We start from the raw sequence: 25373 nt of genomic DNA on the forward strand, positions 1-25373 counted from the left end.
CTCGTAACTATGGTTACGGGGTGCACTCTCCAAATTTCAACTGCTTCGAATTCCGGGTAGGAAAAATACAACTTCAACCTCGGAATTTCCGTTCCCCTTTTTGTGTTTTTTTTTCTGGCCAACGCGATCGAAACAGCGAACGAATTCGTTGTTAAAAAGTGGTGAAATTCAAAACTCTTTAAAGCAAAATCAAACAAAACAAACCAAACTTCGAGGCTTCACCCCAAAACACCGGAAAGAACCCGCTGAATTGACCAATCATCTACGTCTGATCTGAATCAGCTTGGAATATTCAGACGAAAACGCTGGTGGGAAAATACGTAGATAGAACCTCTTCCTGAGAATTGTGTCCGTTTGTCTGTTTGTATTTGATCCCCTTAATTGAAGTTGAGAGTGAAGTTGAAAGTGAGCTTTAGAACCAATGTCTACCCATTCCTACAAGAAGTTCGAGGACACGGACGCTGGCCTATTGCCAGATAAGATGACAGTGTTCCAAGACTGTATCCGTGCCTTCAACAGCTCTCCTGTTGATGCTAAGAAGTGCCGTACCCTTATTGCACGCTTGTTGAGATTGTTGTATTCAGGTGACACTTTCCCGAGACAAGAGGCCACGACTCTTTTCTTCTCGATCTCCAAGCTGTTCCAACACAAGAATTCATCCTTGAGACAGATTGTCTACTTGGCTATCAAGGAATTGAGCTCGATCTCCGACGATGTTCTGATGGTTACTTCCTCCATTATGAAGGACGTCCAGAATGGTGATATTGTTTACAAGCCAAACGCCATTCGCACATTGACTAGGGTTCTTGATGGCTCCACTGTTAATGCTGCCGAAAGACTGATCAAGAACGCTATTGTTGATAGACATCCTTCAGTTGCTTCCGCTGCCTTGGTTAGTTCCTATCACCTTTTGCCTGTCGCTAAGGATGTTGTCAAGAGATGGACCAACGAGACCCAAGAAGCTGTCCTTGCTGTTAAGCCATACCCACAGACAGGTGAAGGCTATATCAACGACTCTTTGATTTCTCAATACCATGCTCTGGGGTTGTTATATTCCTTGAGAAACCATGATAAGATGGCCTTGAGAAAGTTGATCCAACAATACTCAAAGGGGTTGAGAAACCCATTGGCCATTTGCCAATTGATTCGTTATGTCAATGAAGTTTTACAAGATGATTCTTCTTTGATTCCAGCCCTTTTCCCGTTGTTACAAGATTGGCTAAACGACAGAAATCATGCTGTTAACTTGGAAGCAATCAAAGTTGTTGTTTCTCTTCCAGTTACAAATGAACAATTTGCTGCTGCTGTTCTTAGATTGCAATTCTTACTCACAACACCAAAGGCTGTGACAAGATTTGCTGCTGTCAGAATTTTGAACAGAATCTCCTTGAAGAACCCGGAGAAGATTGTCTCCTGTAACACTGAGTTGGAATCGTTGATCAGTGATCCAAATAGATCTATTGCCACTTATACAATCACCACTCTGCTTAAGACAGGATCTTCTGATAACATTGAGAGACTTATTAAGGTAATTTCCAAGTTCATCAATGATATCTCTGATGAGTTCAAGATCATCATCATCGATGCTGTCAAAACCTTGTCTTTGAAATTCCCACAGAATTATCAATCAATGCTCACCTTTTTGATTGATATGCTGAACGATGAAGGTGGATTTGAATTCAAGAACACCATCGTGGAAGCACTCTTTGATCTGATCCACTTTGTTCCAGAGTCTCGTGATTTGGCTTTGGAGAACTTGTGTGAATTCATTGAAGATTGTGAATTTACAGAGCTCACTGTGAGAATCTTGAACATGTTGGGTAACGAAGGCCCAAAGACAGCTAATCCATCTCTATACGTTAGACATATCTACAACAGAGTTGTCCTTGAGAACTCCATCATCAGATCTGCAGCCGTGGTTGCATTGTCTAAATTTGCTCTGATTGATGCACCATTGAACAATTCTATCAAGATTTTGTTGAAGAGAATTGTCAATGACGTGGATGATGAAGTTAGAGACCGTGCTATCATCTCATTGAAGTTCCTTGAGAGTTTGGAATCTGCTGAGATCTCCAAGAATGTTGCTGTTGAATTGACCAAACCAACACATGTTTACGACCTGGGTCTCTTGGAATCTAAGTTGCAAACATATATCTCTGGTGATGCCTCCAGCTTTGCAACTCCATTCGACATCACATCTGTTCCGAAGTTCACTGAGGATGAATACAGGGCTATTGAACTGAAGAACAAGACTGCCAAGTTGGAAGTCGAAACAAAGGAGGACATTGATACTAGTGGACAATCTGGTTCTGCCAATGAGAGTCTACAAACCGCAGAGCTCGCTAAACAACAAATCTTACAGGAGCTCTCCCAAGTTTCTGAATTTTCCGGTTACGGAGCTGTTCTACATACATCATCTGTCATTCCTCTTACCGAGAAAGAGGCTGAATTTGTTGTGGAGTCTGTCAAGCATGTTTTCAAGGAACACATTGTCTTGCAGTTTAACGTTGAGAACACCTTGGATGACGCATTGTTAGAGATGGTATCCGTTACAGCACAGCCTGATATCGAGGAAGTAGAGGAGGAGTTCGTCTTGTCAGTAGAGAAGCTGGAACCACATGGTAAGGGAACTGTTTACGTCTCCTTCACTAGACCAGAAGAACCAAGTGTATTCACCACTACATTCTCAAATACCTTATCGTTCACTTCCAAGGAGTGCGATCCATCCACCTTTGCTCCATTCGATGATCAAGGATTTGAAGATGAATACCAGATTGAAGATTTGGATATCACTCCAGGTGATTTCATTATCCCATCTTATATCGGTAACTTTGATCTTGCCTTTGATGAGCTCACGTCTGAAACTGTGGGAACATACCAGATGGATTCTGAATCTCTTCAAAGCACAGTTGATCATCTGATTGAGACTCTGTCCTTGCACCCAGTTGAAGGCAAGGATGTCTTCAATGAGACAAGTCATACTTTGAAATTGTTTGGTAAGAGTATCAACGGTGACAGAGTTGCCGTGCTTGTAAAGATGGTGAAGAGTGCTAAGACTGGTATCACATTGAAGGCTACTGTGAAGTCTGATTCCGAGGAGATTGCCGAATCTGTATTGAACGGCATAGCGTGATGCTTCTCGCCGTTTTTTTGTCTTTGTAAGAGTTTAAAGTGATAGTATACAAGAGCATGTTCAATCATTACTGTAGAGCTTATAAATTGGTAGAACAGGAACAGAATTTTCATTCAAATCATTATATCATCACTTCAAACATTGTATATATATACTCAAAAAAAAATAGTCCAGGTCAACAGACTGGCTTTACAAATTCATAACAGAGAATCAAGAATGTATACTATCAACTTGTTTAATTTCAAGTTGATCAACCTCCAGAAAGCGGGAAGAATAGGTTATTGTCACATGAGGTTCATCACAGAGTACTAAAACAAAAACAAACAAGGAAAAACACAATCGTTAAGAGGGGGGTTAGTTCATTAGATGTTTTGATGAAACATTGATAGCAGGAACTGGTCATTTGCATCAACGCCCATGGCCTTGTCCAGGTTTTCTAACTCCTCCAAGGTATAGTTGGAGTTTGAAGCACTAAGCAAGTACATCAAAGAATCTGCATCCTCCTCTATTTGAATATCAGTATTGATGTTCAAAGTATTGTCCTTCATCAACTTCGATGAAGAAGGTGATGGCGTTGGTTGATCAATGAATTCTTCTGTGGTACTCTGAATTGTGGATTCCAGTGCCTCAGGTGGGATATCGTCATAAACGGTCTTGAAGAGGTCTTCACTGGTAATCATATTTGAAACCTTAGACTCGATGTCCATTTCAAAGAGTCTCTCAGCTTCAAATTGGTTGATGGTAGGATTGTTCGAGAAGCCAAAGTCAAACTCACTGTCGTCTATTTCGAGTGAATTCTTGCGTGGAAGAGTTATAGCACCTGGTGCAATCAGTGGCAACGCATTATCCATATCAAATGCAAGATGATGAATCTGTTGTTGCTGCTCGATATACTTCAAATCACTGAGATCTTCAGGTAGTTGAAGCGGGTCGAGCGGATCCACTATATGGGATAGAGGGGATTCGTACGTTTGTCTTTGCTTCTTTGTGAATCTATCGAACTCCATGGAATCCATTTCCGAGGCCGGTGTCAATGTGGAGGCAGGGCTTCCATATATTGACATCATTGGTGAAGTCGTGGATGCTGGAGTGTAAGCAGAAGTCCAGCTTCTTTTAGTTGTTGAGCGGTTGGTCGGCGATGAATTCGCAGACACCGGACTCCCACCAAAGTTGGAACAGATATCTGGGTTGTGCTCAGGCTTGATAATAGTTACAGACCAAATCTTTTGTTTAACTGAGTAGCTCACTCTGAGTCTAAATGGACATGACTCTTCAGGGTGGGTTCTTACTCTTTTCACTCTTCCGTTCACCAACTTGGCGGCAGATCTTGGGACCGACGACTTTCTATGGATGCTCTTACACTTGAAGACGACTTTGGAAGCGTCTGATCTCTCAATCACTAGACATACACCTCTAGAGTCCAGTTTCTCGTGGAGCCATGGCTTGATGTCATCTCTATTCTGGAAGTTAGGCACCGGGTGTAGAGCAGCCAACAGATCGTCATTGTTTTGGATAAGGCCGATTGGTTTGGAATCCAAGTGATCGTCGGTATCGGACTCGACTTTAACCGAGAAGCTCATTGTGCTTGTTGTTCGTGTTTAGTGTGTGCTTGTGGGTGTGACAGAAAAGAGTGAAAAGCGACAGCACACAGTGTACCAGTGGTTCAATTAGTTAACTTTGGCAACACTTGAACAAAAGACCAAGAAATAGAACTCAAAGCTGGGAATCAAGAGCAGTTCAAGTCGACAAGTTGGGGAGCTAAGCAGAGGTTATTTGTCCCCCCAGTAAAGAATGAAATTTTGAGCAAAATGGTCTTTTTTATAAAATTGGGAAACCTGTTCAACCAAGAAGGAGAACCGGGACTACTGCGGTTTTTACATTTGGTGCTGTTTGGGACATATGCACCTCACCTGCAGGAAGGAGAGAAAAATTTTTATCTTTCCCATCAGCTCTGGGACAAATGTTGTTGTCCGGTTATGGTTTAGAGGTCGTAAGGGAGTCAACAATGATGACAAACAGGAGAGAACCGTGTAAGGGAAGACACTAGGATGCTGTAGATAGTATTTTTTCACGCTTGTTAGATGCTGTGATTGTTGGATGCTACGCTTTCGTGCTATTCACCTTGTGATTCTTGGTGGGGGCGGGCTCTTCTACATTTGTCCGGTGTGTGTGGTGCGTACCTCTCCACTGATCGAATTGATTAGATCCCCTAGATAAATTTCCGGACAAAGGAAACACCAGCGCAAAACAGAAAAGCTTTGGGGAGCTTTTCTGTGCTTTGCTTTGGTTAAGGAGGAATGGATACCAAATATCAATCGCCGCGTGTCTCTCGGACAACATAATTCGAAGTCTACATGGAAATCTTTTGTTCCAATACCCCGAACTATGGACGGTTGGTGCGCAGGGGTTTCCAATATTTATCTCTACAATCTTCAGTTAGGCAGTAGATGATACAACAGCTCCTTGTTCGTCAACCTGGGAAATGAATTGTCACGATTCATACGGATCAAGAGAAGGGAATCCCGAGGCTCTTGAAATGGAGGTTAAGCTTCTGCTGCCACATGTCTGAGCGTTCCCTTGTAGCGCGTAGAGTTCGACTCCAGGTTTCCATGACCAGAAAAAAAACATCCAATCAAACGACGTCTCCTCTAGGAGTTGCAAGCCGTTTGTCCCGGACAGAACACGAGCAGCATCCAAAAACCTGAATTTATGAGACAAAACTTTAAAATACGCAGACTGATGAATTTGATAAATTCTGGGCATAATGGACAAAAAGTGTCAAGGGAGAAAATTTCTTCTTCTCTGTTGTCGGTGATCATCCGTTTCGGGTACATCCTCAGCTGAGAGAAAGAGTCGGAAGCTAACATGTTGAAGCATCATGACTCAGGACGTATCTGTGGTGCGTGTTGCAGTGGTACAATTGCAGAATGAACTCACCAATAGCAGAAATAAGCTCTTGATGTACCCAACTGCAACTGTAATTCAGTGGCAGTTCACGTTGTCTTGTTTGTTAATGTAATAGTGTTTTCTAAACGGTTCAAAGCGGTTGTTGTGGTCACAACAGAAGAGAGTCATAAGGACCTTGAGAATATGCATTACTCGAAGCCATACATCTTGTACATAACCAACGTTGTTTGTTCAACTTTAGTTCAGGTGAGGCTATCAACGTGTTGACTCAAAAGTCGAAAGTCGGGAGTACAGAGAAATGTGGGATTTGTCCCCAAATTCCCAAAACGATGATATGGAAGGTGGGCAGCCGAGCATAAGTTGTAATTTGATACTCAGATGTGGTTTGACACAGGGTGGAGGCGTCTTAGACTTGGATATCCTTTCGAAGTACCAATTAACAGGAAAAGAAAACAAGCTTTTGAATCAATGATACGGTACATTGGTAGGATACCAAGGAGTTTAACTAATGATACCTCTCCAGGCAAAAGATTTTAACCGCGAGAAACGTCTATACTTGGAACCTTAACACTCCGAGACCCGTAACTGTATTTCCATGAGTGACTAACCGCTTGCGCACAGCAAATGATGCCAATTATGCACGATTGGAATGTCTACCTGTCCTGTCGGTTAAATTCCGCTCAGAACTGTACTGACTCCTTGTCTCCTTTTTCTCCCTCTTTCTTTCTTCGATTTAAGTTACTGATCGTTTAGATAAAACGTTAAAGTTGGCCTCCGAGACCGGCGCGCGGCCCCCACGGCTGGTGAAAGAAGCAGGGTAACACCTTAATGGCGGTTGATTCACCAAAAGAGGTAAAACCGTCCAGTCCATCTGGAGCGTCCGTACATTTCATTGGTTGGACAACACAAGAGTGAATGAAGCTGAATTCCTTTTGAGGACCAAAACTCTCGAGCATCGTCATCACTCATAACTGGGCAGTGATGGCTCAGAACACATCCCTGATAGGGTAGAGCTTGATGTGTCATTCTTGCTGTACTTGCCAACTATCACTACAATTACGCCAAACATCTGTGTTTTATTGCCCCCATGCAACAGGATAAGTGCTTAGAGGCAGCTAATGACACCAGCGGTGAAATTGTGATGATTAGGTAGAAGCCTTGTGTCAGGTAGTGTTCGGTGAGAGGAGCATAGTCCATCACATCCCAATATCATGAGCTTTTGATACAGATCATAAGGTTACTAACTGGGCCCAGGCTGGTAATGCCTTAACAAATGGCATAAACAGGTGGGTATAAGGTGGAGTCCAATTCCGTGTGCAACTGGTTGCCTGAGTGGTCTCGGGGCTTGTTAGATGGTGTGCACGGTGAGCGACATCTCGTGGGACAGACACAGTCCATTTAAAGCCGTTTGGGTATGTTTTTGGAACTTGCCTGCGTCCAGAGTTCGCAGCTTATCGACCAAGCCATATACTTTTCTCACTCTGGAAGTCAACCCTACGTCGCGTGGAGTATCTCCAAACTTCAGACGGTGATCGGCTCTGGTACCGAGGTCACCTATCATGATCACACAGATGGTGTTGTCGACGACGTGATCAAAGAGTGCGACTGAAGGCCTCTCTCATATGAGCTCCAAGAAATGCCTCTTCAGGGAACAAAGCAATGCTTTAACGGTTTAATCACATCGCCGTGTATATAAATGGTGACATGCTTTTAATACATAGTACAGAGACACCGCGCTCTCCATCCGCCGCTTGTGTCTTACAACCCCTCCTCCCCACCATCCTTCTGTCCCTCATAGTCCATCCACATCAGTGTAATCAACCATTCTGACCCGCCTCCCCCATATTGACGAGAAAGGACTTAAGATCAACAAGCCAATAGGAAGGGTTTACCCACACTTGCCGCTGGTGTTTACCAACTCCTCCAAACGACACCACAACGAGAGACTGCCGCCGGCGGCAAAGAGAAAGAACGCGGTTTGGCGTGTTTTTGCGCTTTGTATGCACATGTAACGCCAACGGCGTGTCGCGGTCAAACTTTTCGTCCCCGGTTTGCTCTTTTGGGCGCTTCTTCATTAAAAACTCGATGCACATATCGCGAGGGAAACCACAACAACGACGCTGAAAATCAAAACAAAGCAAAACGCGTTCAGAATTTGGCCAAACAAGCAGGGAAAAAACACAACCGTGGAAGATGAAACTGGGACCAACCAGGAAAAAAAAGACACAGATACCCAAAACCAATTGAAGGAAACACACATCGCAGCGGTTAACCAGGGCGGGTAGAAACATCTCTTCCATCACCACTCATCCACTTGACCCAACAACCTATGAACCATGCGTGCAAGTCATATGCCCTCGTTGCCAGAGATGCCCATGGAGCACCACAATAGCGGCCCAGATAGTAAGCAAATGAAGCGTACGTTGTTTACTTTCCTTCGTCTCTCTCGACCCATGCCATGTACTAACACTGTGATATATAGTCAAGGTGCTGTATGCGCTGGAGGATCATACGAACTTCCTTGCGAGGTCCAACAACCTCGTCGACGTGAAAACCGCTAGAATCCCAATACCTGGCCAGTCAAGTATCATGACCCTGGGAGTGGTTGCTATGAGACACGTCATGGCGCCTGTGATGCAGTCGAGTCCTGAGTTGTTCTCGGACCCCATGGTGGACTACTCGGTCTACGTGAAGGACATTACGGAGGAGGATGAGCCATTTGTTGGACAAGGTTTGGTGTCGTCCATTCTCAGCAACAACGGCAATGCCAGCAACACGTTCCAGGAGGAGATCTTAGTGCCAGGCAGGGTTTGTTCCAATTTCGCTTCTCTGCTGAACAAAGGGTCTGTGGAGACTTTGGAAATAAGGCTCAGATTAGCAAAAGTGACCAGACACGAGCCTCAACAGCAATCACATCCACAATCACAAGCACAACAACAACTGCAACCTCCATCACAAGGCTCACGACAACAGCAAAGGACTGCAAACTACAGCCGTCACTCTTCGATATCGCAACCGAAGACCACTGGAAAGAGGACTATTGAGGAGATGAATGAAACTAATGACGATTTCCAATTTGCAGAACCTAAACCAATCCAACAGAAGAATCAAGTCCAAGCAAGATATGTCAATACAGCACCGGCGCCAAAGGCCGCCAGAACACAATCTTTACCGACTTTTGACGCGGTCTTAAACCCACCTCCTTTAATGTCAAGGTTCCCACCTCAGTCCATTGCTCGTCGGATCTATTTGGCTGATAAGAATAACGTTAGGCAGCAGCAACAGTATGCGCTGTCATCGTCAACTTTCAATCCTTATGAACAGGGCACTAATAATAATTATCAACAAGACGCTGTCACAGATGTGTCGAAAAGATTTGCTCCTGACTTCATTGCCAAGATCCCCGATGGGAAGAAAGGCCATGGCTCGAAAAGAACCGGTGCAAAGAGAAAGCAACAACAGGCTTCAAATGCCCAGAGCAACACGAGGTCCTCAACGGTGGCCTCTTCTTCACCGATGACTGTGGAGGAGACCGTTCATAAACCTCCTATCTGTTTCCACTGTAAGAATGTCGATTCTAAGAACTGGAGATGGAACGAAGCTGACGATGAATCTCAAAGGGGTTTACTGTGCAATCAGTGCTATCAATATTTGAAATCCAATGGGGTCATGAGACCACAACGGTTAATTACGAAGCAGAACCAGATGAAACAGAAGAAAAAGGATAAACAGCAGACAAGTTCCTCTCCAAATTCTTCTGGTAACGATACGATCACTTCAACCACACCACTTGACCCAGCATCAAAACCCAAGGAGCATCCTTCACAGTACTATTCTTCGGATCCTATCACCTCAGTTGACGATATGGTTAGCGACTTGGATTTCCATTTTGGGCCAATGACCGATATCGACCCACTACCTGTACCGGATAGCGTTGGGGACGAAGGTGATAAGGAGAACGTTCCTCCAAGAAGAGCGGTTCAGAGATCTTGTGAAGCTATCCCTGTTGGTAAGGCTTCGAGACAAAGTTCATTTGAGAAGATGCTTGCGAAATCGTTCAGTGGTGTTCCGCCCCCAATGTCACACTCTCCAAGTGAATGGATAACGGACCTATTCAACCAAGAAGGCACAGGACCAACCCCAAAGGATTTCGACAACAACCTGACACCTGCGGATTTCGACCACACTCCAAGAGATATGACTACGTGTAACACGCTTCCTTGTAACGAGGAATCTCCAGAGGCTGATATCAAGCAATCTGCTTCGCAACCACAACGAAGACAGAGCCTATCTCAGAAGGGCAAGGTCACTGTAATGCCATCTTCCCCCTTGCTTCTTGTCGAGGAGGACGATCTGCCGGACAACGGCTCCTCATCCACGCACTTGACAGCGTCCAATTCCAATCTGATGACCAGTGATTGGCCCGAGACCGATGACACAAGGCTCGGGGACGTTGTCGATGCGCTGCCTCCAAAGGCCCAATTCACCCATAACCCCCAACTGGGCAACGAGTTCAGGCAAAGCTAAGCGCATGTGTATATCTTCCTCGTGTACCACTACTGTTTTATACAATCAGAACCCGCCATATTTGCATTCAATGACCTTTCCGTATAGTATACCTCACACTACAACACAACCAGCGTCTTACGTAAGCACCCGTACCTATCGGCGTTTTCGCTCACGCTGGTGTTTTCGCCCGCTGCTTCTGTGCACCTTTTTCCCAACAGCCACTGTCTTTCCCTCCGCCCCTGGCCTTCCCTGGCCTTCCGTTCTCTTCCCTCAGCAAAAGTGAATGCTTAGGAAGTTCCATCTCTCACCAGGCAACCACAGTTCCACTACTATACACAGCACTATGGAGCAAGACAGACTTTTCAGATTCCAGGCGTTCAAGTTGCCCAACTCGCTCGCATTGAGGTCCTGTGGTGTGTATCTCTCTGGTGCGCTGTATGCGCTAGGGGTATGGGCCTTCCTCGATGCTGTGATCTATTCCAAGACGGTCAACGCCAGCGACGTCCACGTGACGTTTGTGGACTGGATACCAATCATCTGCTCGACTCTTGGGATGCTGATTGTGAACTCGATAGAGAAGAATAGGCTGTTGAACGATGCGCTTGGGAATGGTGGGTTTGGCGGCAGCTCCACAACGACATGGGCGGCAAGGGTCATCCTGTTCCTGGGCTTCTCGCTGTTGGCTGGCGGCGTTGCAGGGTCTATCGTGGTTCTGATCTTGAAGTTCTTGATGAAGCACTATTCGTTCCCAACGTTGGGAATGGGCGTGTCGAACGTTGTTGCCAATGGCGCAATCATGCTCAGCTGCATCGTTTTGTGGGTTGCCCAGAACATTGAGGATGAGTACTCGTACTCCCTGGCCCTATAGTTAGTTTCTATTCTACAACTTGACGATCTAATGAAGTGAAAACAGGCACCCTGTTTCGGTGTTGCGAAGCGAGGTTTATCCGTAGCGCCGACTCGGCGTTCTGCTGTGAGTGTACGTTCTTTCTACGTTGATGTTGTCGGTGTCGATGGTGTTTCATTAGGATTTAATTAAAGTGTATTGCCTAAAACAGATGCCGTTAAAATTATTAGGGAATAATTAGAGCGTTGGGGTCTCTTGAAGCGTCATACCTGTTGAGCTTCAACCCCAGGTTGAGCATTTGTTACTGCTGGACCTCCAACTTGTGGTAATAACGAACCTATGACGTCCAACTCGAAATGGCTAAAGTTGAACAATTTTGGCAATGGCACCGGTCCTGTAGCACCTCTTGGAACAAATTGGTTATCAATTCTCAGATCGTCAAAGAACGGGTGTGCCATAATACGTCTTGGACTCAATCTCTTTTGAGGCTCGTACACCAATACATTCATCAGTAGATTCACACCATCCTCACCAGCGTGTCCTAGAAGCTTGTGGAATCTTGCCGAAGGTCTCCCGTTAAACAACTGCTTGGAAAAGAGAGGCCCATCGTACTTAGGATTGGAGTTGAAGATGAACTTCTTATCAGGAGGACCCAACAGCTTAGATATCTCTCTTAGCTGCAATTGAGAATCCTCGCCTTGGAATAGAGCAATACCTATCAACATCTCTGCAAGACAGCATCCCAACCCCCAGATATCAATCTGAGTGGAGTAGTATTGGCACCCAACTATGAGCTCTGGGGCTCTGTAGTAACGTGAGCAGATGTAGGCAACAGAAGGTTTTCTAGGTTCTAATCTCTTTGCTGAGCCAAAGTCACAAATCTTCAAGATACCCTTAGAAGGATCCACTAGAACATTCGAAGGCTTCACATCTCTATGGCATATCCCCAAGGCATGGAGATATAGCATACCTCTGGCCAACTGGTACGTGTAGAGCTTGATGTGTTTCAAGGGCAATTCCAACTTGCTCGAATAGTAGTAACGGATTTCAGTCTGTAGGGTTTCAGGGAGACACTCCATCGCCAAATGTAGATACACCTGATTGTCTTCTGGGCCCTTATGCGTAAAGAAGTACTCCAGGGCAATAATGTTGGGATGGTTTGTCAATCTCAATATCTCCAACTCTCGGCTCTTGTACTCTGTTTGCGCAGGCACCTTTTTAATGGCAAATGGGCCTAACCAGCCATCGTTGTCCAACAACTTGGCCTGGGTGACAACACCAAAGGCACCCTTGCCGATCTTCTTGTAGTGCTTCACGAGCATCGGTTTGCTCACTTGCGTCTTGATCGACGTGACATCATTGGCCATGAACTCAGTAGCATTCGACGACGACATCACGGCACGACACTCTCCCCTTATGATCTTAGTCTGTGTTGATCTCTGTTTCTCTGTGCGCGTGGTTTGCTCGCCTTTGTGCGCTGTATACGGTGTATAAAAGTGGCGTTTATAATAAGACGTTCGTGTGTGGAATGTGTGTTTAATTATAGACGGGCTATCAGCACACAATCAGCTCCCAAACGGATTTTTACACAGCTTCCAATAGAAAACCAGTTCGTAATAACGGACCCAAGAACAAAACCAATTGGAGTCGAAGAAAAGAGGCAAATATCTCCGTGTGTTCACCTCCCAGCTGAGCAGTAATGGGTTCCCAATTGGATTGAAAGAACAAGTTGTTTGTGCCTTTGAAGTTGAGTTCACAACGCTGGATGTTGCGAGCCCCCTTCAAAAATTTCGTTGTCCTTTGTGGGTTTTTCCGGCAAAAATCCCTGCCCCTTTGGGACATTTCCTCGTTTTGCTCGCTTTTGGGACTTTTGGGACTTTTGAGACTTTGGACAAAACAATTTGCGGAATTAACGCAACTGTTGGGGATCGAACAGGCAACGGTGTGTGAGGGTTACCCTACTGGGTCCAAGTATGTGCGTCGATCTTGGAAACTTTGCAACGAGTCGAGAAGGTGAAGAGGAGCTTTAAGAGAGATCTATGGAGACATTGGAAAGAGCATAATAGGCATCTATAAAGGCAAAGCAACGCAATGTTCCCTAGAGTATTCCCAAGAAGGGTGTTTACCACAAAGCTGACAGGATCTTTAACAAGATGTGAGTGTGTCTGCTGCGAGCTTGAGTGGTTGTGGAGTTACTAACATTTGGTGCAATAGCTTCTTCACCATTCTCAACCTATAGACCTCTGTTCCAGGAGAAGACCTTGACATTCGACGATGTGTCGTCTCAAAAGACTCTGACCAATGTCCATGCACCACAGTCTAGCTCCAGTGCGCCATCCTACAGGTCCTCAGAGTTCATACACAAGTACATTTTGTACTGCAATTTCACAAAGAACAACACTCATTTCACACTCAGTGCCGTTGTGGAGGATTTGGACTTTGAGAAGAAGAACCCTCAACTCTCATTCAACGAGAAAGTCCTATACTACCATCGTTTACCACAAAAGGTGAAAGTTGCCATCTCAACGGGTCAATTGGGTTTCAGAAAGTCCGCCAGAGGTGAATACGAAGCAGGTTTCCAGACCGCTGCAAAGATGTTCAGTATCATGGAGGAGAGAAATTTCCTCGACAAGGACTTGGAAATCGTAATGAAGAACTTTGGTAAAGGTCGTGGTGCATTCGAAGACGCTCTAAAGGGTAAAGAAGGTAACAGAGTTAGAGGTAAAGTTGTCAGACTGAGTGATAACACCAAGCTCAAATTTGGTGGTACTAAATCTCCAAGAGTTCGTCGTTTGTAGTTGAATTTGACATTCCTGTATATATATCTACATCTATATCTATCTCTCCATATGATATGATAACATAAAAGCAGTGCTATACTGTATATACATGTACACCATTACTGTTCATTGTGTAGGAATATGACCTCTTAACAAGTGGTTTTGAAATTCAGCAGCCCTATATCCACATATGTCACGTGATTTAACGAAGCCCTAATTTTCCCTGACATTAAGAGATGTCCAGGTGTTCGTATCCAAAAACTGCTCTTGAACATCTCCAGTGCGTGTGAGTACCAGCTCTTGCTTAAAGTCCAGCGCGGTTGTCGGTTTCTCTCTGTGCTTTCGGGATTGCAGCGTGCGCGCCTAGGCAGAGATTTCAAAAGTTCCCGCTGCGGAGGAACAAACGCAGACGACGCAGAAGGAAAAAAACGACACAAGTGACTGCGAAAATTTTGCCTGAATCTCCCCAGCAGTGGAAAATCAAAGCTGAAAATTAACAAAAACACATCTCTTCAACGTACAGAATAAAGACCTTCAGCTTACATCAACATAGAAAACAAAATGGCTCCATCCAGTGAGTAATAACGTGAACGGAACGAGATGTGGATATGTGCCAGTGAGGGAGATGGGGAGATACGATATCTCTGTAGATGAGTGGGAATCACACTGAATGTAAAGACCCATTTCAAGAGACCAGAGGAACCACAGAGAAGTTTTAAATTAAAGATGGCTCGAACAAGAGCTCAGTGATGGAAGATGTTTGTAATGCAAAGAGACCACGTATGGCCATATTGTTTCCCATAGAGTAATAGTCACTTTCAGTATGAGCAAGATGGCAACCAAAATGAAGTCTTCCGTTGAAACTATACATTGCACCAACAACAAATCTTCACTCTATGTACACCTACACATACTCTATCCAAACAAGCACCCCAAGATGATATGTACTAACAATATTATAGCTAAAGCTGCTTCTGCTAAGAAGGCTGTTGTCAAGGGTTCTAACGGTTCCAAGGCCTTGAAGGTGCGTACCTCCACCACCTTCCGTCTTCCAAAGACTTTGAAGCTTACCCGTGCTCCAAAGTACGCTCGTAAGGCTGTTCCACACTACCAAAGATTGGACAACTACAAGGTCATTGTTGCCCCAATTGCCTCTGAAACCGCTATGAAGAAGGTTGAGGATGGTAACACCCTTGTTTTCCAAGTTGACATCAAGGCCAACAAGCACCAAATCAAGCAAGCCGTCAAGGATCTTTACGAGGTTGACGTTTTGGCTGTTAACACTTTGATCAGACCAAACGGTACCAAGAAGGCTTACGTCAGATTGACCGCTGACCACGATGCTTTGGATATCGCTAACAAGATTGGTTACATTTGAATAATGGGATTTGTATAAGCTTTAAAAAAAATCATGAATGTTTTTAATCGGTTAACGAAATTGGAGAGAAAAGGAAACACTATACTACGTAGATCTTCTGTAAAGCATAACATCACTACAAATGGTTTGATATAAAGATTGTATTAGTCTATAACCAGAGAAGAATAAATATCAAAATCAGCAAACCGGTGGCTGGTATTGTGTATAATGTACAAGATACTGGCATGAAGTTGTCATTAAGTGGAAGTTCATAAATAATTGGGTGTAAAATGGGGTTTGTTTTCGTCGTCTGTTTTATGCTGCAGTGCCCTTGATGAATGAGACACCCTTTGCAATGTTTGTCTTCAATTGGTCAATGGCAACCTCCAACAACTCCTCCTCGTGCTCGTCAATCTTATCCAAGATTGAAGAATCAATGCTTTCAATTCCTTCGGCACCAATAACAGTTGGAAGGGAGACGTAATCAACACCAAGTTTTTCCTTTGCATAGCTTGCACCAGGGATTCTATCATCTAAATAGATAAAGCTGGAAGCGTATTTGGCGCTTTCGTTGTCGCCGTGTGCGCTCTTCATCAGCCTCTCAGCCAATTGGAACCCAGCGTATGCCATTGATAAAGTAGCAGAGCCAGCACCCTTCTTGGCCTGGACAACTTCATCACCACCGTACTGAACTCTGTGAACCAATGCATCTCTCTGTTCATCGTTCAACGATTGATAAAATTCAGGGGATCCGATGCTAAAGAGCGGTACAATGGTTTCACCAGAGTGGCCTCCAATTACCGGCACGTTTAGCTGTTTGGAACTCAGCTTACCCTGTGACAACTGTGAGATGAAGGTGTTTGCCCTCACGAGGTCCAACGTCGTGACACCGAGCAGGCGACGAGGGTTGAACACCTGTGCCTTTTTCAGAACCTCTGCAACAATTGGCACAGTAGAGTTAACCGGGTTTGAGATCACCAACACCATGGCGTTTGGAGCATGGGTGGCAACGGCCAGCGCCAAATCCCTAACGATACCAGCGTTGATGGCAAACAAATCATCACGGGTCATTCCCGGCTTTCTTGGGACTCCCGCAGGGATCAGGACAAGGTCGGCATTGGTCAGCGCCATCTGCAGACCGTCATCCTGAGGCAAGTGCGAGCTCACAACGACATCCGTGTCGATGTGGTTGATGTCTGCGCCTACACCTGGCGCGTTCACAACGTCGTATAGCGCCAGATGGGTCACATAGGGGGATAGCTTGAGCAACAGCGACAAAGGCTGGCCGATACCACCAGCAGCGCCACATACAGTTACCTTCATAGTGTGTTATTGGTTTAAGATCGTGATGTTTCTGAGTTGCACAAGCAAGAATAATCAACAAGACAAGGAGATTCTTGTATTGTTTGCCTCTTGTGTGCTTGCAGCGACAGAATTGGTGGAATCGGTGATGTAGGCTTCCTTATATATAACGGCCTTGTCGCCTAGACGTGATGCGCGCGCCTGCTGCGTAATTAATTTTCCTCCACGCAACGAAAACCAGTCTTGGGCGCATGACCCAGATGGCTCACTGCTGAATGACACCAAAAGAGAAGGCAACAAGTGGTGAAAATTTTTTTTTACTTGTTCTCATGTTGTCGGCTACTGGTTATAGTTACTGTTGTTACGTTGCGCTGGTTTGTGCTTTGTTTACAGTAAAGCACCGTGGCCTGTTTTCTGTTGTGGAGGCCCGTAGTTGTCCCGTTTTGTAGATAATTGCAGTTTCAATGGGAGCTGGAAGATAACATGAGGGAACGTCAGTTTTCGCTTCTAAATCTTCCGTGTGCAATTTTGGCAGAAAGTTTTCGCAGTGTGTTGCTGTTGTTGGCGAAAAAAGAAACGAAAAAGGCGTGTTGTAGTGGATTTTCGCGCTGTTGTTGTTTCTGTTTTGTCCCGTTGAGGGGCGCAGTAGGAGGGCTTTTTGGTGGGGGACTTAGGCAGAAAACTAGGGCTGAAAAGTGCCCATCGGCCGCGTGATGCCGCTTCAGAAGCAACAACAACAACAACAACAACCACGACGACGACAACAACAAAACAACCAACGTGTGTGAAAGAAGGAAAAGGGGAACCCGATTTTCTTGCTAGGGCAAACAATGGAGAGAACGTGTAAGACTCAAATGAGGAGCGCATTGATTGCAATTGCTTGGTAAAAACATTCATATTGTTATTGCTTGGACCCCTAGTTTGTTTGAGCCACGATGAAACTGGCATCATTTAGCTAGTGGTCCTCTCATGACGAATCCTAAGGCCGCAAACTACAAATCCTGATCCTGATTCTGATCGTGTTCGAGGACGAAAATGGCACTTGACACCATACCATACGACCCAGTGAGGTCTATTACCATGTGCGAGTGTGTACTGCGAAACATCAAACTTGCTAGCTAAATAACTCAATGTCGGTGGGTTTACACGCTTTTTAGGATGACGTATGCGTTGGCCGATCTTGGTGGTTTCCTGGGTCCGGTACCTCTGCCACCTGCCTGTCTATTTCACAGCTCACAGTTCGTGTAGAAAGCAACACGGTGCCGGAATCCGTCAACGTGGCGAACAGCCCTTCCACGTCTCTGTTGGTGTCTGGGTTTAGTTTCACCTCTTATCTGTCGGCATGCGCGTTTCCCTGAAAGATTGCGGAATCTGAGTCTCTTTGCAGCACAAATGTTAGATAAGGTGAACTAGGGGGATGTTTCTAGAACAGCAGGTTGCAACAGTTGCTCAAAGTGCTAATCACGGTAGGGATACAGGTTTAAGTATTCAATGGTGACTGCATCATCGCCCTCTGTCTTAGCCTTAATTGTTTGATGTGTATGCTGTAGATAATAATCCCAATAGTTGTGCGTCGAGTGATACCCATAGCCAACTGGGTCAATGGAAGCATGAATCACTGATTAGATGTAACGGAAGAACTGAGTGTATGTATATACCGGTGTCGATGATTGGGCAGCAACCGTGATAAGATTGATAAGACTGACAATCCGCCGTAAGATGCGTAGTGTTCGCACAGAATTTACACCATGTGCAAATTGGCTGGCAATCGCCGACCCAAAGAAGCAAAGAAAGGCCTAATCTCATAGAGCTGGGCTCCGGTAATACACTGGGATCGAGAGAACTGCCACTTCGCCATACTAATTTTTTCTTCGCCCCATATTCGCTGAAACAAGAGCTGCGAAAATCCGCCAGCCCCCATAGTTAACGATGGAAAAATGAACATCTTGCAATTATGGGAGGGGGGGATTTTGTCGTCAAGTTGTTGAAAAAGGCAGAATCGCCGCCAAATTGGCGTGAATTGGCAGACTCAAGGTCAGAAAGGTCAAAGTCCACGGATTCGCAGCCGGTACAGGGACTTCCCGAGCTTTTTGATAGAGCTTCTTCAGGGCTCACAACCATGAGGGGCCTGATGTTCGTTTTAAACGCAGGCAGTGGTTACCTTAACGTCGACATTAGTTACCATTAAAAGCAAGTCACCAGTGTAAATACATCGGAAACACTTGAAGAACAGCTTAGAGATTTGTAACAATGTTTAGAAAACACCCCTGGGGGATACCTACATGGCATTGTGATGTTTGTCGAGTGATAAGGGCATTATACTTGTACACTATATAAACTGCAAGATGCGACATCTTAGCTAGTCATAATTCATTGTGGGCCATGAATTCAAATTGATTGAAGTTAGACATCTGAATTTGAATGAAACCACTCTTTGGATCCGTTGGTTCACACTCGCCATGAAACAGTAATCCAGCCTTCCCCACAATAACATTGCTCAAACTGATTAGTGCTGAACTTTTCGAAGGACCAAATGCATGATCATCCGAGTCAGCAGAAGCAGAGAACCATGATGATCTCGGGTCCTTTTCATCAATATAATCCAGCAGCAAAGGACACAGATCCATCACAGCTTTAGCCCTGATCCTCAGTCCGATCGCTGAACGGCTTTCTCTACCGGTCCCTTCTTCTGTACCGTTATCGGATGCAGAAAGACTCAAAGGCATAACATGAATTGGTTCAATATCCAAGTCGGATACAAACGCAAGGGCGCTAGTAATGTGTCTTCTACTCATTGATTTGATGACTGTAGATCTTGACAGTGGTTTCTTGTACCATTTCATGTCGAATAACTCCAGAATAATGGCCAGTTTATAGCGAGGTTTTTCCCCGTCTCCTTGGAAGGACCGGATGACACAAGCAGACTTGTCGAAAACACTGACATAGCTTGATTTGTGACATAGAAGATCACTGATATGTTTAAGGTCTGACCAGGATCTGGTGAATTAAGACTCCAAGCACGATACACTTTCTCAATATTTTGGTCTCTCATGATCCTCTCAAGCACAGAAAGCGTTGCTGGTACTAGTGATTCATTAGGTGAAGAACAGGACTTCACAAACTGGCGTGGGAATCTCTTTCTCAAATAAGCAATGACATCCTTGCTGATATGAGCAAATACAAGCTTCTCTGTATCTATGATTTCTTCATTGGCCCCTGGACCAATTAGAAATGGCATCTCAAGGGTAAAGACATTCGTTTCACACTTTGAAGATTCCGTAATACAACGATGCGAGTGATGGAAGCGCATATCAGAATCATTCGTGGCCTGTTGAACAAGATACTTGAGCTTTTTTAAGAGTCTTACTGATAATTGATTTACCAGTAATAGCTTCCCATTTCTTGTAGATCTCATGCATGGTGGTTGGATTCCTGCAAGGTGACATCTTGTAATCCCTCATCATATGAAGAGAGAGACCCCCAGCTTCGTCAGTTGATACAAGCCGAATATGTTTTTCCGTTCCATCTAGTAGTTGATCGTAGAGCTTTGTGGAGTACATCACTGTATTGGTCATTTCTAATGACCTCGAAGTGTCCTGAAGAGTGATCCATTCAAAGAAGCCCGCTGTCATTTTGCTCAAATATTCTTGTCCAAGCTTATTCACTTCATGTTCTAGCTGCTCTGGATCTGATACAAGACCGCCAACGGAGTTCATTACCGTAAGGTGGTCTTCTGATATCTTAGGAGTGATCAAATTCAGCATCTGCCCATTTATCTTTGAATTGTCCGCCACCTCTATGTTGAATGATGGCCGTCCAAAAGCTTCACGTGTAACATCAAACTGTGCAATTTATTCAGCTAATGCAAGTATATTGCGACCGCCTATATTTCTTTTGACATCTGTGGAAGGTCTTGATAATAAAGAAGTCTTTGGATACTTCATTTCTACAACAGCCCACGACGGGCAGTCACTGAGTAACCTAGATATCATACTTCCTCCAGTGTTTGTTATTATCTTATGGGTCGACTTGTTTGCGGATTTGATAGTCCCCATGGAACATTCTAGGCCATAACATGAGAAAAGGTTCGCATGTCCATATTCCTTTACCAAGGTTATCACATGGATGAGAATATGAAAGGAGATAGAGCCCATACGGACCATCAATTTAACCTCTGGGATTTCGTTAAGATAAGACTTATTTTCTGAGATACCTGGAACACTTTCCGTTCTATCGTTCTAAGCTTGCAACAGCCATGTCTGGGTCTTGCTCTAGATTTCAGGTCTCTCGTAGAATAAGTGCCTGTGAAGTGAGCAGAATTCTTTGATTGTCGAATCCAATATTGGAGTCTCTGCCTTCGTGATGTTGTGTCCCAGCAGGAACTTTGACATCTTTGTAAAGAGTTGGAAAAGCTTTAAAAAGTCAGGATCCAGATGACATGAATAATAATCAGATGACAATAATGCAGGAACCATACATATCAATTGCTGTGCCTTCTCGGCTTTGAGATAGGCTTCAAAAGTGTCAGCTAAGGTTGGTGGCTCCCCCAAACTCTGATGGCCATATATCTGATGCACCTAACAAACTCTTTAATGCAGCCATCAGATTTGTCAGAATAAGAGGAGGTAAAGCATACTTCCGGCTTAGTAGAGACGTGTCTTTGGCATCTGAAAGAAGTCTAAGCATCTTTGGAAATAGCTTTTCACATAGACAATACATGACGTCAACCCCGTTAATTCTGTTTTGTCCCATAGATAAGTCAAAATCATAAACTGGCGTACAGCTTCCTATATGAAGACGTATTACCCCTAAGAGTTCCTCAATCTTTGTTTCCAAAAGTCTCATAGGAGTAGATTCATTACAGGAATTGGTGCTTTCATGTTTATCTGAATCGCAGTACCCCCCCCCCCCCGCTGGAATTTTGACCCATGGACACAAGCTCTTTAGCATCTCCCGAAATTCCGGGCCTCTCTGACGAAACTTATCACCCTCTGCTGTCTGAGATGAGGTCATACAGAAAGGAATAGCCACTTTCCTCTTTATCGTATCCTCCTCAATGAATCTCTCGACGTACCCTTTTAAATGTTCAAATTCAATACCCACTTTCTCAGCCCAAGAAACAGACGAACCATTTTCCTCGGAGGACAGCCATCTATTGTACTCAATCGTCACAGGATGCCCATCTGAGTACAGCTTACTAGGGTCTTCAACTTCTTCTTTGACCTCGTTACACGATAAGCATGGTGTATTTGCACCAGTTCCACGAAGAGCAACAAATCTCGACAATGCGGGAAGATCACCAAAGAAATTAACGACAGTGGCGCACACGGTCAATACAGGACTGTCCCCAGAGCTAGACGTGGGATTCTTCACAAGCATCCCTTTCTCTGAATTCTAACAAATTCATCTCTCGCTCAACTTAATAAGAATTTGGTGTTTGTCATTTCAGTGTTAAGCATGGAGGGTGTGACATTGTCATCATCATCATCCTCACCTGTTTCGTCTCCCACAGAATCGACACTGGTTTTCTTATGAGAAATAGACCGGAAGTTTATAAGCTGGAAATCAGTGTTACTGTTGAGATCAACAAGTCTCATAACCAATGACCAAAGTTCTCGGGGCACTTTGAGTTGAGCCACCGACTTGGAGAACATCGCAACATCATCCCAGCCTAAAGTCACAGCCAACTGTATTTCACTCTCGTCAAAGTATTTGGTGTTTGAAATAAGAGGTTCTTGCTCATTTGAAATCTTAGTCCGTTTGTTGAACTGTTTCATCCTCTTGACATACTCTCCGTTGTAGAATGTGTGTGAGCTATCTTCATCAGTGCTCTGGCAATGATACTTGGAGGAATTCAGTAATATGACATTGGAAGTTGATGGATCTTCAAAGAGACAGGCAATATAAAGTCGTGGTGATATCACGAAAACCGGTGGCTGACTTGTACTTGAAAACCCACCTAGCTAGAGTTTATCGTTTAGCGTTTGGCAAAAAGGGCAGATCCATTTAGTTGGTTCGTCCTCCTTAGTAAAGTCCACCACATCAGAATCAACTGTGCAGAGATTGGTGCAGAATGGAAAGACTTGTACCAGTCCCAGTTTAATTAGGACTCTGATCATGTTATTTGAAAACTTTCAAAAAAACGACTCTTTTCCATAATCAGTTTCAATGCTGCTTCACCATATCTTGCACCCCATGTTTCTTCAAAGCTGTATTCTGATGCAACAATAGTCTCATTCATCTCATCATCGTCATCTCCGTCATCTGACAAATCTGTAGCTGAAGAGAGTGAGTTCCCTGCTTCCCTGGCTGTTTTCATGAATCTTGCAGTTGTAAATTCTCTGAATACATCTACCGCATTCGAAGGGTTCTTTCCCATAACTGTATTTGCGTGGTCATCAGCACTTGCTTGAGTCAATGAACTTATTCCGTATTTGATGAAGAGATGGAGCAATTCCAATGTGAGATACTCAAAGTTATCCATTCTCTTCTTCAATTCTCTTTCAGTGCTTCCAAGAACACAAAAGCGGCGTTTTCGAATGTGACCATATCAGCTTCAATCTCCAAATCTTCATCTTCAACATCACCCTGGGGCTCACCTTCCTCTGTAACGTCTGCACGATCCGCTTCACCCTCTGCTTCAAGCTCTGCGTACAGGGCCTCATCTATAGCACTTATATCCAAAACTCAACACTCATCGTCCTCATGATCTTCGTGCTGCACTAGTGGTGGATCAGGTTGTGCATTTATAGCTCTTTTATTCAGAAATGCTGTCAAAGCATCTGCATTTTCTCTCCGAAATTGTGTCTCAGGAGGCACGACCAGGTTACTAGCACGGCTTCTTTTGCGAGACTTGATTGACTCCCCCACATATGTGTAGGGAATCACTGGTCGATAAGCGGGCCTGTCCTCTATGGACAGCTCTGGTTGTTTAAAGGACATGAATATTTTCTTGGTAATATCATCATAATTGCAGTTATTTCCATATTCATAGCTAAGGGTTTGTTCCAATTCTGAAAACCCCTCTCCTGAATATAAAACGGATCGGAAATCACCTCGCTCCTTTCTATAGATCACAAGGTATTCGCAACGATATTTCTTGTGGTCGAAGGTGATACCGAATGCTTTTCTGTCACTCAAGAAACTATAGTATCGATTCAGAAAACCATCTTTATTCTTCAGCACATTTGACATCGCTATCCAAGAAGAAATACTAGCAGGGTCCACAAGTCCATTGTTACAGATTGTCCTCATGTTGAGCAGGATCATCATGTAGTCAACATTTTCAGCTGAATCAATCAAGTTATTCTCGATATAGAAAACATTTTTAAATTTTTTCAAATACAATCGTCATGAAGGTTTTCAATTCCTCTAGTGAGAGTATGTCCTCAATCGTTCCTGATGTCATAGGTGGTCCCCTCAATTTGATAAGTATCGTTAACAATGCCTTAATAACATTCTGATGTTATGATTAGTAACAGTCTTCTCGAAAAAGAATATAGCGAACTTACTATAACATGAATGATGATATAAGCCACAATTTCTCCTTCCCTGTCATCAACAGGTAGAGACAAAAGAGCAGCGAAGTATTTCCTGTTCGTGCCTGCTGTACTCAAAGACGCATTACGCGTATGCCTTTGAATAGCATAAGTTGAGAGGCCATCTTGGAGAAAGGGCATCGCAGCCTCCGCTTTGGCGCGTAGATTATCCAAGTTTTGGTCGTCTAATCTCAAGCCATGATCTTGATTTTCCTCGAGAATTGCCGCCATCTGTGATTGTTGAGGTTTGTTTACTTGTAAGTTGCAAATGAAGTAACTTTTTGGAAGATTTCATTGAGAAATTGCTGGAAGTTTTGGTTGGCGATCTGAGTCGCGAGATCTCAATTTAGAGGTTTACAATTTCCAGTTTGCGGTCAAGACGAATAAACAAGTCACAGCTAGACGGTGAGATACAATCGTACTGATGAAGTACGTAGATTGAGACTTCTTCTGTTATAGTATACCTATAGTGATGTCTGTCTTCACTAAGAAATCGTGTTCTTGTTTCGAGATTGGCGCTCAACCCCAAAAAAGCGCGTCTTGCGGCAGCCTGGAGGTCTCTGTTGTCGTGGTGATATGTGTATACAGTACCGGATGCAACTGTTCAGTGCAATTTTGCGGGAACTAAATGGTTGGGGCAGCCGTGGAAACTCTCACTCACCAACAATGGCCCATTTGTTCTTTCTTAAACAAGACATTGTAACAATAAACTTACACAGTTATGACACTAGACAGTGAAATAATGGTCTATAATACAAGTTGATCTGTAGTGCTTCGGTACGGTGAACGCGATTTGGACCTTCGCTAACGCTCCGGTAAATCTCGAATCACCGCTACCTTCGCGATCAACTTGCGCTGCGCGGCCCGTCGGGTATTGACGTTAATGCCTGGTCCCTTCGTTGATAGGATGATTTTGAAACTAACGAAATCTACGCTTTAAAGAATTTTCTAAAACTGTAGCGTAAGATTTCGTATATGTAATCGCAAGCATGTGTGTAGG

At 44.2% G+C, this 25373-nt stretch overlaps 12 protein-coding genes across 12 annotated transcripts; 5 read left to right on the plus strand and 7 right to left on the minus strand.

Annotated features, from left to right (window-relative positions):
• Window positions 1-175: 175 nt before the first annotated feature.
• Window positions 176-3197, plus strand: SEC21 (coatomer subunit gamma). The gene has a single exon (XM_020214357.1). It carries the CDS (start codon window positions 422-424, stop codon window positions 3131-3133), a length of 2712 nt encoding a protein of 903 aa, XP_020072408.1. The 5' UTR covers window positions 176-421; the 3' UTR covers window positions 3134-3197.
• A 26-nt stretch (window positions 3198-3223) lies between these two features.
• Window positions 3224-4949, minus strand: CYBJADRAFT_166109 (uncharacterized protein). The gene has a single exon (XM_020214358.1). The coding sequence runs from the start codon at window positions 4711-4713 to the stop codon at window positions 3496-3498; it is 1218 nt and encodes a 405-aa protein (XP_020072409.1). The 5' UTR covers window positions 4714-4949; the 3' UTR covers window positions 3224-3495.
• Window positions 4950-7729: 2780 nt separating this feature from the next.
• Window positions 7730-8518, minus strand: CYBJADRAFT_46284 (uncharacterized protein). The gene has a single exon (XM_020217713.1). The coding sequence runs from the start codon at window positions 8338-8340 to the stop codon at window positions 7858-7860; it is 483 nt and encodes a 160-aa protein (XP_020072410.1). The 5' UTR covers window positions 8341-8518; the 3' UTR covers window positions 7730-7857.
• On the plus strand, window positions 8377-10567 carry SPT21 (Spt21p; the record flags this gene model as incomplete). Its single annotated transcript, XM_020214359.1, has 2 exons — window positions 8377-8458; window positions 8523-10567. 2 exons carry the CDS (start codon window positions 8377-8379, stop codon window positions 10565-10567), a joined length of 2127 nt encoding a protein of 708 aa, XP_020072411.1.
• A 325-nt stretch (window positions 10568-10892) lies between these two features.
• On the plus strand, window positions 10893-11417 carry VPS68 (Vps68p; the record flags this gene model as incomplete). Its single annotated transcript, XM_020216800.1, has 1 exon — window positions 10893-11417. The coding sequence occupies one exon, from the start codon at window positions 10893-10895 to the stop codon at window positions 11415-11417; it is 525 nt and encodes a 174-aa protein (XP_020072412.1).
• Window positions 11418-11542: 125 nt separating this feature from the next.
• YGK3 (serine/threonine protein kinase YGK3) lies at window positions 11543-13162 on the minus strand. The gene has a single exon (XM_020214360.1). It carries the CDS (start codon window positions 12788-12790, stop codon window positions 11660-11662), a length of 1131 nt encoding a protein of 376 aa, XP_020072413.1. The 5' UTR covers window positions 12791-13162; the 3' UTR covers window positions 11543-11659.
• Window positions 13163-13363: 201 nt separating this feature from the next.
• Window positions 13364-14301, plus strand: MRPS18 (mitochondrial 37S ribosomal protein uS11m MRPS18). The gene is made up of 2 exons (XM_020217714.1): window positions 13364-13551; window positions 13611-14301. Exons 1-2 carry the CDS (start codon window positions 13488-13490, stop codon window positions 14192-14194), a joined length of 648 nt encoding a protein of 215 aa, XP_020072414.1. The 5' UTR covers window positions 13364-13487; the 3' UTR covers window positions 14195-14301.
• Window positions 14302-14719: 418 nt separating this feature from the next.
• On the plus strand, window positions 14720-15670 carry RPL25 (60S ribosomal protein uL23). Its single transcript, XM_020214361.1, has one exon. It carries the CDS (start codon window positions 15021-15023, stop codon window positions 15552-15554), a length of 534 nt encoding a protein of 177 aa, XP_020072415.1. The 5' UTR covers window positions 14720-15020; the 3' UTR covers window positions 15555-15670.
• Window positions 15671-15687: 17 nt separating this feature from the next.
• Window positions 15688-17257, minus strand: MDH2 (malate dehydrogenase MDH2). The gene has a single exon (XM_020214362.1). The coding sequence runs from the start codon at window positions 16854-16856 to the stop codon at window positions 15849-15851; it is 1008 nt and encodes a 335-aa protein (XP_020072416.1). The 5' UTR covers window positions 16857-17257; the 3' UTR covers window positions 15688-15848.
• Window positions 17258-18979: 1722 nt separating this feature from the next.
• Window positions 18980-20599, minus strand: CYBJADRAFT_183009 (uncharacterized protein; the record flags this gene model as incomplete). Its single annotated transcript, XM_020217056.1, has 3 exons — window positions 18980-19821; window positions 19857-20100; window positions 20180-20599. The coding sequence occupies 3 exons, from the start codon at window positions 20597-20599 to the stop codon at window positions 19199-19201; spliced, it is 1287 nt and encodes a 428-aa protein (XP_020072417.1). The 3' UTR covers window positions 18980-19198.
• A 579-nt stretch (window positions 20600-21178) lies between these two features.
• On the minus strand, window positions 21179-22582 carry CYBJADRAFT_46441 (uncharacterized protein). Its single transcript, XM_020217716.1, has one exon. It carries the CDS (start codon window positions 22212-22214, stop codon window positions 21360-21362), a length of 855 nt encoding a protein of 284 aa, XP_020072418.1. The 5' UTR covers window positions 22215-22582; the 3' UTR covers window positions 21179-21359.
• CYBJADRAFT_171303 (uncharacterized protein) lies at window positions 22250-24604 on the minus strand (the record flags this gene model as incomplete). Its single annotated transcript, XM_020216203.1, has 6 exons — window positions 22250-22794; window positions 22983-23325; window positions 23382-23500; window positions 23891-24143; window positions 24181-24294; window positions 24347-24604. The coding sequence occupies 6 exons, from the start codon at window positions 24602-24604 to the stop codon at window positions 22250-22252; spliced, it is 1632 nt and encodes a 543-aa protein (XP_020072419.1).
• Between the last annotated feature and the right edge of the window lie 769 nt (window positions 24605-25373).

Source organism: Cyberlindnera jadinii, assembly GCF_001661405.1.
Source record: "Cyberlindnera jadinii NRRL Y-1542 unplaced genomic scaffold CYBJAscaffold_2, whole genome shotgun sequence".
Lineage (NCBI taxonomy): Eukaryota > Fungi > Ascomycota > Saccharomycetes > Phaffomycetales > Wickerhamomycetaceae > Williopsis > Williopsis jadinii.

Bases quoted from the DNA above. Each gene is read 5' to 3' on its own strand.
- MRPS18 (XM_020217714.1), top strand. From the start codon at position 13,488: ATGTTCCCTAGAGTATTCCCAAGAAGGGTGTTTACCACAAAGCTGACA. The intron at 13,552-13,610 runs GTGAGTGTGTCT...TTGGTGCAATAG, and splicing joins GACAGGATCTTTAACAAGAT to CTTCTTCACCATTCTCAACC.
- YGK3 (XM_020214360.1), bottom strand. From the start codon at position 12,790: ATGTCGTCGTCGAATGCTACTGAGTTCATGGCCAATGATGTCACGTCG.
- MDH2 (XM_020214362.1), bottom strand. From the start codon at position 16,856: ATGAAGGTAACTGTATGTGGCGCTGCTGGTGGTATCGGCCAGCCTTTG.
- SEC21 (XM_020214357.1), top strand. From the start codon at position 422: ATGTCTACCCATTCCTACAAGAAGTTCGAGGACACGGACGCTGGCCTA.
- CYBJADRAFT_166109 (XM_020214358.1), bottom strand. From the start codon at position 4,713: ATGAGCTTCTCGGTTAAAGTCGAGTCCGATACCGACGATCACTTGGAT.
- CYBJADRAFT_46441 (XM_020217716.1), bottom strand. From the start codon at position 22,214: ATGCTTGTGAAGAATCCCACGTCTAGCTCTGGGGACAGTCCTGTATTG.
- CYBJADRAFT_46284 (XM_020217713.1), bottom strand. From the start codon at position 8,340: ATGGAAGAGATGTTTCTACCCGCCCTGGTTAACCGCTGCGATGTGTGT.
- RPL25 (XM_020214361.1), top strand. From the start codon at position 15,021: ATGAAGTCTTCCGTTGAAACTATACATTGCACCAACAACAAATCTTCA.